At 30.7% G+C, this 10,405-nt stretch overlaps 1 protein-coding gene across 1 annotated transcript; it reads right to left on the bottom strand.

Annotated features, from left to right (window-relative positions):
* Positions 1-6,197: 6,197 nt before the first annotated feature.
* LOC129230072 (melanocortin receptor 5-like) lies at positions 6,198-7,560 on the bottom strand. Its single transcript, XM_054864460.1, has one exon. The coding sequence runs from the start codon at positions 7,543-7,545 to the stop codon at positions 6,238-6,240; it is 1,308 nt and encodes a 435-aa protein (XP_054720435.1). The 5' UTR covers positions 7,546-7,560; the 3' UTR covers positions 6,198-6,237.
* Positions 7,561-10,405: the final 2,845 nt, after the last annotated feature.

Below are 10,405 nucleotides of genomic sequence, written 5' to 3' on the forward strand. Positions count from 1 at the left end.
ATTTTTTATAAAAGTAGTGCAACTTCGGAAAAGGGTAAAAAATTTAAATGTTTATCAAATCTCCACTTTAATTTTATAGATTTTAGAGATTTTTAAAATTTATTATAATGGACAGAATATTAGAATATTACAATGTAGAATGAGAAAGTTTTAATGAATTACAACACTTAAAAAAATATGCTTCTGCATTAAATGTTTGACGAATTTATGTAATTTTTTGTATTGTGGTTAAACATTCACTATGATTTATTATTTAGTAAAAATGCAGATAAGTAATTTTGTGTCAAATATTTATGTTTAAAATAATAATTTGTTAATTCATAACGTTAACTGAAACATATTCGTAGGCATTTTAAAAGCATAAACTGTGTTGATCCAATAAAATAAGATATAAATTCTGTTACCCAGAGCCTTTGACTAACATAAGTCAAATAATCGCTATTTTACGGAAGAGAGGAAAAGCATTTGTCTGGCGCATGCAAATGATGAGACGCGTGCTTTTTTAACACTCTTAAATAAGTACAGAATAGTTTTTTAAAATAATTATGTTCACATGGCGTGATATGGAATAGCATTCCACATACAATGCAGTAATAAACGAATAATTGCAATTTTTTGAACTTACGTCAGTCTAGCTCTTAAGTGCAGAATTTTACCATTAAAAATTTAAACAAGTACATGGTTAAAATAAGCTTTTAAAAGATTTGACTTTAAGCTAATGACTTAAATCAAGAAAAGCATCGGAAGCCTGTATTTTATAAAAATTTTCATAAGTCTAAATTTTGCAAATCTATGCTTCGTTTCGTTCGGCTTTCAAACTGCAGTTGGATCAAACCTAACCTTCCAGCTTCGTTAGGCAGTGATTAGGATTTGCGTAGATCAGTCTTCATAATACTGCCAGGTAACGTTTGACTCAACTACAGTTTGTTAATTTTATTAACAAAATTAACATTCTTATTACTATTATAAATTTTTGTTTTTGATAAAAGCTTTACCCAATCACCCACCTACTAATGGCAGATTTAGTACAATAAAAGCTCATTTAAGAGCTTTTAAAATATATTTAAATTAAAGACTTGTATTAAAAAAAGAAAAAGAAAAAAACAAAATCCTGTATGATTTGAAAAGGTCAAAATCGACAAATCTAAACTTCTGCTCTTTTGTCCTTGAAATTAAACTCATAACTTCATGAACAGAATAAACTTTATAACCACTATTATTCGCGTTGATTTTTGGCAACGATTAAAAAGCTTTGCCTACCCACCAACGACGGAGTTAGTGTAATTAAAGTGAATAAAAAATAATTAATAATGTGTGGTAAACATATTTTAATGCAAATTAACAACGCAATATTTAAACCACAGATTTTTTTCGATAACGACTTTATGTAATGTTCTCACCTTTTTAATGTTAAAAAACAAGCAATGCTCTGGACATATTTGAACTCATCCTAAGAATGTCAATCAGAATCCATAAGTAACTTTATGAATTGAAAAGTCAAAACTCTATTTCTTGTTAACAGATTAATTTTTAGCTTCGTTATGTTTACTGCAAAATTTTAAATTTATATAGGGGATGGTAGCCCAAAGCGGGTAGGTTTCAAAGAATGCTCGAAAATTGTAGTTTTTGGAATTTTATCGCAACAATTTTGGCGTTATTTCCTAACAGGGTTCTTAAATTTCAAAAGAAAAAGTGATTTTGCGTTATTTCAAACACATATTTATTTGAGATGAACAAATACCTTTGTGCTGAGAATAGAGTAAGAAATAAACAACGTCAGAAAAGCACAAATTCGAGATTACTGCAGCCACGTGTTTCGGCGTTACAAGGAACGTCTTTTTCAATGCAAAAAGTAATGAGCTTATGAATAAAAAGATATCCGACAAAAGCCGTAACGCCGAAACACGTGTCTGCAGTAATTTCGAATTTGTGCTTTTCTGACGTTGTTTATTTCTTACTCTACATATTTATTTGTTATCAAACGTTACAAACATTTGAAAAACCTGCTTTTCCCTACCAGGGAACATGCAGAAAGCGGGTAAGCTTAACTAATTGTGATTTCGTACATTTTCCAATCAAACATGAAGTTATAAATGATTAAATTAATTGACTAGTCACCTACCATAGTAAAAATATTATATGTAAAAAAGTTGTACTTATCCTATTTAACGTCAGCACATTTGTTCATAAAACATAACGAAATAACTGATTAAATTTATTAACAAATTAATTGCCAACCTAAAAAATAACTTTTTAAACTTCTACTTATGTTATTAAAATAAAAAAATCTAAATCATCGCACAAGTCAAGAAATTATAAATAAATATATGATTAAATCCTATACCCGCTTTGCCTTAAGGCACGTTTTTATTTCAATAATTATAACCTTAAATTTATAAAAGAAACAAACGAAATGACTTCCGTAGTTTGTTGGTGAATGGTGTCAGAATAACGTAATATTATTGACAATCAAAAAAATAAGCTGGTCTTCGACCAATCACAAGTTACAAAACTTCATTTTTTTAAGAAGTGTATACATATATATATATATATATATATATATATATATATATATATATATATATATATATATTATTTTAAGCCTGGTTGCCCCACGCCGCTTCACTGCAGCTTCTCTGAAACTGATTTAAACTCGGACTCGACATAAGTATGAATCGCCGCTTACACACTATGGGGGGGGGGGGGCATACCCGATTTGGGGCACTCTGCCCTAATTACAAGTACATTAAATTTTATACAATTAATACTTTTATCTTTTGGTAGCAAATGTTGTAATGCCATTAAGGCTAATTTGAAAAAGTACGTTTTCTATGCGATTTGGTGGTTAGATTCTTTTATCGATACTATCCGGTCACGATCCTCGGCATGAAAAAAAGAACACTATTCATCCCGTACTGTATGAAAATCTTACGAATCTTAGCTAAAAGAAAGGGAGTTGTTAAAGAGAAGGCTGTACTTAGTAAATGATATAATTTGCTTTCGTAAGCTAACGCAATTGAAAAATTGGTGTATTACTTTTTTGTTGTGAACTTTTTATACGAGAGATTTAAAATTCTGATCTGTAAACTTTTGTGTGGTGGAAGTGAAGCAGTTGTAATGGTTATCCATAGAACACTCGTTGAAATTATACGGGTGTTGTATAGCGAACCCATTTCGAGTATTGTTTAGTGTTCTTGCTGTTAATAATCTATTTTCTTCGTTAAAAATATTCAATTTTCTTGTGAATGTGCCTGAAACGTTTTGACCAGGACTCAATCTGTGGTTCGATTACGTTGAAGCTTAGCGCTCTGCTTATTGAGCCACTGTAATTGTCAATCAAAGTATTTTGTAAATAAAAGAATTTTAAACCAATCTATGCTATTCAAAAGTTGATTGTCTATGCGACACACACTTTGTTTTAGCATTTTTTTGCATTTATTGCGGGATTCGTTTAAAACAGGATAGTTTCTGCAAAGTGAGAAACAATATTAACTACTTTTTGCAGGAATATATTTCTCAGAGCAAGCAAAGACTACCAAATTATATTTTGTTCTCTTCTTTTGGAATATTCAATTGCAAAAAGTCTTCCTAGAATAAGTTTAACGAAAAAAAAAAAGAAAAGGAAGAGCAATTACCTTTTTATAATGCCAACTTTATCAAAATTGAAGATATATAGTTTGTAAGAAAGGTCCTTGGCACATTTTAAAAATTTATAGAAAAGCAACATATTGTCATATAAATATGCTGTGCGCCCATAACGCAAAATAAAGAAAAAAATTCTTTCGATTTAATTGTAAATGTTCATAATTAAGAATCTTCAAGATAACTCTACTTTCTTACGAGAAACAAAGTGAAGGTTAAAAGCAAAATAATTTTTTTCTCAAGGAGAAAATTCAAAGGTTTTAGATTTATACCAAATTTTGCCTTCATATAAATGCAAGAAAAAAAAATCGTGCAGTAAAAAGCATTAATTAGGAAAATAGAACGTTTTTTTTTTCTGTAATCCCAAACATCCAGAAAAAATGTTTTAAAAAAAAATTAATTTATACCCTCAATTTTCACCTTAAAAAATTATATAACATGTTAATTTTTTTAAGACGGCAATGAGGAAGGTAGTGCAATGCTGTGTGTCAACAAAGTCGTTCTGAAGCTCTTGGAATCGCTAAAAACTCCTTTAAGGTATCCGACTGCGTTAAAATCGACATTTTCGATGACATATTCGTAATTTTTTTTATGATATCATTTTGTAGTCTGATTCATTAGCTTTTCAAAACTGTCTTAGTTTTTACTCTACGTGAATTACAACTGGAGTTATAGCTGTATTATTACAGAGTCGTACACTGAACTCCAGAACCGAAGTTGCATTTAAACGCGTTTTCTGAAGAACGATATTTTTGAAAAAAAACTGTCTACTGTAACAATGATATCTCAAAAAGTTATTCCAGTATTGATGTGAAATTTTCTGAGATAGTTCTCTTTAATATGCTTGATGTTTTCCTCTAAAAGCTAAGCTGAATTTCATTATTAAGTAAGATTTTCATACGGATAAGTTTAAACAAAGGCGTTTGTTCATGAAAAATGCCAGTATAGGAGCTTTGTTTGGCTATACTTTAGTATTTTTTTTTTAAATAATAAAAAACTTTTAGAGCAAAACACACATTAATGTCATACAAATGTATTACTACAAGGGTTTGTGTGTGATTAGAATCAAATTTTGTCCATAGCTGTTAGCGTAAGACACCTTTTTCGCTATTTTTCTTCAAATTTGTCCTTTTTTTAAATAATATTTTAAAAGCTTGTGTTTACATTGTTTTCATAGTTTTGAAACATATGTAGTTACAAAATAACATTAAAAAATGTCCAAGTTATTTTTCAAAAAAATATCTTCGAACGCAGTCGGGTACCGTAGCCTCAGAAACGTATTCTAAGTTTTACATGTTCATGCAATCCAATTCAATCGTCAAAATTTACCGGACAAAGTTTGAAAATTGTGCAAACACAATAGAGCTGCCAAATTTAATTCATTATTTTTAAGGATAACGAATCTGAAAATAATAAGGAATTAGTAAGGGTATGTAACCTTCATTCAATGTATAAAAATATGAGTTTGGTCCCTAAGTGTCAGATATTTGAATAGCTTTACTGTTTGGTTACCGAATATTGAAGTATTTGACCAAACTGAATATTCGGTTAACTGCCAAAAAATTGGCGCATTCTTAGAATTAACACACTATTTCTACTCAAAACTGCGTATTGTTTGCACACATTAAATGCCATATGATGAACCATATTTCAATCGTGAAATATTACATATCAAAAAACTGTTCAATGCATATGCTTCCACTTAGTAAAATTATTACGATTTCGTGTGTTTCGAAAAAATTAAAGGTATTAAACACAAAGAAGTATATAAATAAGATACTATAAGACTTTTACATTGCAATAATACGCAATTACTTAGTACCAGTTTGTATTTAAAAATTCGTATTTACGTTGTATCAAATGTATTGTAAACACAATAACAAAGAATAAACAAAAAGTATCGATTTCAAGTTTGAAACCTTTTGTGATTTTCGCGTAATACCACAGTTTATATCAACCATTGTTAAACTCAATCAATATATATATATATATATATATATATATATATATATATATTTTTTTTTTTTTTTTTTCTTTTTTCTTTTTTTTTTTTTTTTTTTTTGTAAATTTTCATTATGGGGGTTTTTCCAGTTCATGATAACGCACATACATCTAAAAGAGTAATGACATGACAAGATAAAGCGCAGTAATTGCAATGTTTTTTTAAAGTTTTTATACATTTTTGTCATCTATCGTACTTATGCTTTATTGTACATACTTGCTTATTTGGTTTCCGCTAAAAATAAAGCACAGAAATAACGTCAAATTCCAACGTTTCGCTATTGTTGGTCCGGAATTAAAAACACGTTTAAAAAAAAAATAATACAAAACCTCACTTTTGCAGATGCTGCGCTTTACATTCTCACGGCAGAATAAGGTAGAGTAACTTTCAAGTAATAAAATTGTGGCATAGAATACTTACTTCGGCAGTGTTTTGAATTGTGTTTTCAAATAAAAACACTATTGTTTTTAACGTAACTTACCATAATTTATTTACAAGAATGTGGCAGAATTGAAATTGGCGTTACTTAACACATTAATGAAAACACCAGTATTTAATGAATGGCACCAGTATTTTTTAAGGTCGAACTCCAGTTACACATAAGCCTGCATGGTGTTTCCATTTGGACAACTACCATTTCTTCCGCATGTTTTATTTGATTTGCGACGCGAAGTCAGTAATGTTAATCTTTTTGTATCAGTTCTAGAATGAGACGGAGTACTATCTTCAGGCTGATACCCGCATTTAGTGTTCCAAATTGACTTGAGCGCCATTTTAATTTCTGGCATACGTACTACATAAATGATAGGATCCACAAATGATTTGGCAACGATCATTGAGTTGATGAATATTCCAACCGGAACTCGAACCCACAGTGAAATTTGAGTGAAAGGTACTAGACAGTCTAAACAAGTTAAGATGAAGAATAAGACTGCTGGCATCCATCCAAGCACGTATGTTCCCAGGATTAATAAGGTTGTGATGATGGCTTTGACGTTTTTGTGCAGTTGTCTACTAGATGGACACTGCAGAAGTCCTTTTTGGTGCTGTCGGACAACTACAAACATATGGCCGTACATAACTGACATCAGCAGTAACGGGACGAAGAACATGAGAGAAGTTGTGACACGGAATGGAGAGTAGAGTAAGAAGTTGTAACTAGAACAATTTTCAGACTGAAATCCATCATTGGGTACGGACGAGAAATATATTAAGAAGAAAACCAGAGGAAAAAACCACGTGGCCACAATAGCTACCATTGCAGTCCTTCTTGTAACCATATGAGCATAATGTAGGGGACGAAGAATACCAATATAATGATTAACAGCTAGAGCCAATAGATGCAGCACGGATATTACCAGTCCACCAAGTCTAAAAGCTTCCAAAAACAGAATGAAGCAAAGAGTCATGGGCCTTATGCTATACCCATAAACTATAGGAAGCAAGCTGTTGATGACAAGACCTATTCCTATAATTAGAGAAGCAAAAGCATCTGCCATCGCCAGGGATAGACTGAGGTATATCGTTGGTGACAACCTTCTTCGAATCCATCGGACACTGCACACAATCACAAGATTGAAGACAAACGATAGAAAACAAGCTGTCAGCAGTATTGGCACAACAATTCTGTACAAGTCAGTAATGTCTTGTTGAAAGTTTTGGGGCACTGTTGCGCTGGCATTCGTGATGCCTAATCCCTCATGGTCGTCACTAGCTTCAGTGATCACGCTGAGTTCTAAATTGGAATTATTGTAAAGATATCTGCTGCAGAGGTCCGTTGAATGACGAGTGTACATGCAATTTAACCACTCTTCGCCGACGTCATCCGTAGTATCCTCCGAGTAGCTTACCCGTGAATCTTCGTCAATCGTGCGGCGCCAAATCAAGCCCGCGCCTCTCATGGTGTTTCCCGTCCGCTCGCGTGGAGCAACACTTGTTGAAGTAACCCGCGGCTGCTTTTGACTGCGCACTTAGGAGGAGAGAAGAAAAGAGTGAGTGTGGTAGAGATGCGCCGAGATTTCTGAGTGGTTGAGAAAAGGGAAAATTCGATGACGGAAGAAGGCTATTAACGAATCAGGATTGTAATTTTACTCTTGAGTACAATGTTGGGTAAAAAAGGAAAGCGTAAAATATTTTCTGAAATTTTTGAATAGAAGTGAAGAAATATTTTTTACTACACAATATTTAACAAAAAAATTTTCCCCTTAACGATCTTTTATTTACACGAAAACTGTCATAAAAGTGTCTATTTTTTTTAATTCAAGAATATTGTATAAATCGACGTTTTGTACGGCATAGGTACTCATTTATGATTTTTTGGAATGTTTTTTTAGCTTGAACCTCGCATATTCTAGTCCGCAAATATATCGGGCGCCATGTTTTGCAAAAGGAAAGGGCAGAAGTTTAACATGAATATGTAAACCTGCCTATTGCATAGTATTAGAAAAAATCAAAATTTAATAACTTGGATTTTTAAGTCAGGAATTTATTAAAAGTTTAACTCATAAAATATAAAGGTTTTATTTAAATATTTATTTTAGCAACCAATAATTGAAACTGAATATTTCTTTGCATATAACCTTGTAAATATGAAAAAGAATCCTTGAATTACTAGCCAATTAAAAATATTTAATCCTGTTAATATTTTTTTTTATTAATAAAAATAAATTTGCGATTAACTTTTCAAAAAAAAAAAGAAGCAAAATCCTGTTAGGTATTAGTTTTTTTTAATTCATATAAAAATTACCCTAAGGTTATTTCAGATTGACTTTAATTCAATATATTTTTATTGAATAGTTTTTAAAAACCAAAAAATCCATCATTATGCATTTAATACATGCCTTTTTTATTATAACATTTATGCGTTGGGTAGAACTCATATGTTTCTGACAGCTACTTAAAAGATTATTGCTGCAATTATTTATACTATTAAAAAATAATAATTGAGGTGAATTCCCACGCAACTCCCCCACCCCCTCCCCACACATTAGCTAAATTTTAGACGATATGATGAAGAAATAATGTATGCAAAATCTTACTTGGTCATTAACAGTACGCATCCCTTGAACGTTAGAATTTGAACTTTCTGAGAACCTTTCATCAAATCCCTGAATTTTTGTTTTTTGCCCAATATATTTTTCCCTTAGTTAATAAAAATAATTAATGTGTGATTTTCTTAATGTCTGTCAATTGTGTGTCATTTATTAAGGCATTCTTGTAATTTTTGCTAATTATATTTGTTTTTTAAATCATCATTAGCAAAACGGCGGTTGAATTCGTTTATTAATTTAATTAATTTTTGAACATTTCTCAAAATCGACATTGTTAGTTCTTATATTTTTAAATAGTTTTCTTTATTTACTCTCAAAACACGATCTACTTTGAAAAAGTCTTTTGTTATGTTCAATTACTCAAATAGTGTTTTTTATTATTTTTCCCTTTTTTTTATAAAGGGATTGTTGGGGTAATTAGTACTCCTTTTGAGAACAATTCATTTTCGAAACCTGATACTAAAATTTTGAAAAAAAAAAAACTTATTGTCTTATTTTATCTTTGACATTATTAATGAACAAAAGTTCATCTTTATTTTCTAAAGTAATGCTTTAAATATTCTTAACAATTATATATTGAAAAAAAAATCAGATGGGTGTATCACTTACCCCATAATAAGGGGTAAGGGGGCCACCCCCTTTTATTAAAATTCAAGTCGAGCATCTTAAAAAAAAAAGAAAAAAAGAAAGAAGGTTTTTCTTGATAAAAGAAAATAAATTTTTAGTATGAATTATTATTATTATTATTTTGCAAATGCATCTACTTACGAGATATTTATTGTCTTTTAGATCAATTAGACAGAAAATTTTTATCGAAAAACAAAACAATTACAACTGTGAAATGTATTGAAGGCCTATAGGTAATTATTAAACTTTTAACAAAACTTTTTTAAGGTGTGTTGAATAAACGTATTACAGTTGATTAAGTTCAACTTCGGTAAATTAGCCAAAACTATAAGCTGAAAGAGAAATTCGAAACACTAAATGACTGCGTCTGTTTAAAGTGTACAAAGGAAGAACTATCATCGTACTGGACTTCAAACTCAATATAATTCCTGCATCCTCTGCACCAAGTCAGTAAAATTTCACCATTTCTATTCCTTCTTGCAAATTCAGCAGTATCGTGTATTTGTATCATCAACTTCCAACATTTAGACCTACATAAAAACTTCATGGCTCATTGATGTAAGTTTTTCAAATACATATTCACCAGCTTTAGCAGTGAACTATCAATTCCTACTAAGTCATCATAGTTGTCTTGTATTTCACTAATACAAATATTTAACCAGAGTTGCTTTTGATTTAAAATCCTCATTATTATAGTGGGACCCACTTATCTCATAGTGAGGGGACCCACTTACCCCATATAGCAGATATTTACGGGGTAAGTGGAACCCCTCCTCTTAAACACTTATTAATAATATTTTATGCAAAAATTCTTGTTGTAGTATGAACTTGAAAAAATAATGATCATAAAAAGAACAATTAAAACTAACCTGGAAACACTTTTTTGAAAAATGTTGCTTGAACTCCCCAAAAAATATTTTTCAGGTGTTTTTTTTTTCACTAAGTGTTATGACCCCCCCCCCCCAAAAAAAAAAAAAAAATCATGATTCCCAAGTATGTGCAAAACCAATCACTGTGATGAAATTTAACGTGATCAGTGTAAAAAAAGTTTGAAAACCTTAGCCATTTTTCAATTTTAGGGACA

This window comes from Uloborus diversus, chromosome 9 (genome assembly GCF_026930045.1).
Source record: "Uloborus diversus isolate 005 chromosome 9, Udiv.v.3.1, whole genome shotgun sequence".
Classification (NCBI taxonomy): Eukaryota; Metazoa; Arthropoda; class Arachnida; order Araneae; family Uloboridae; genus Uloborus; species Uloborus diversus.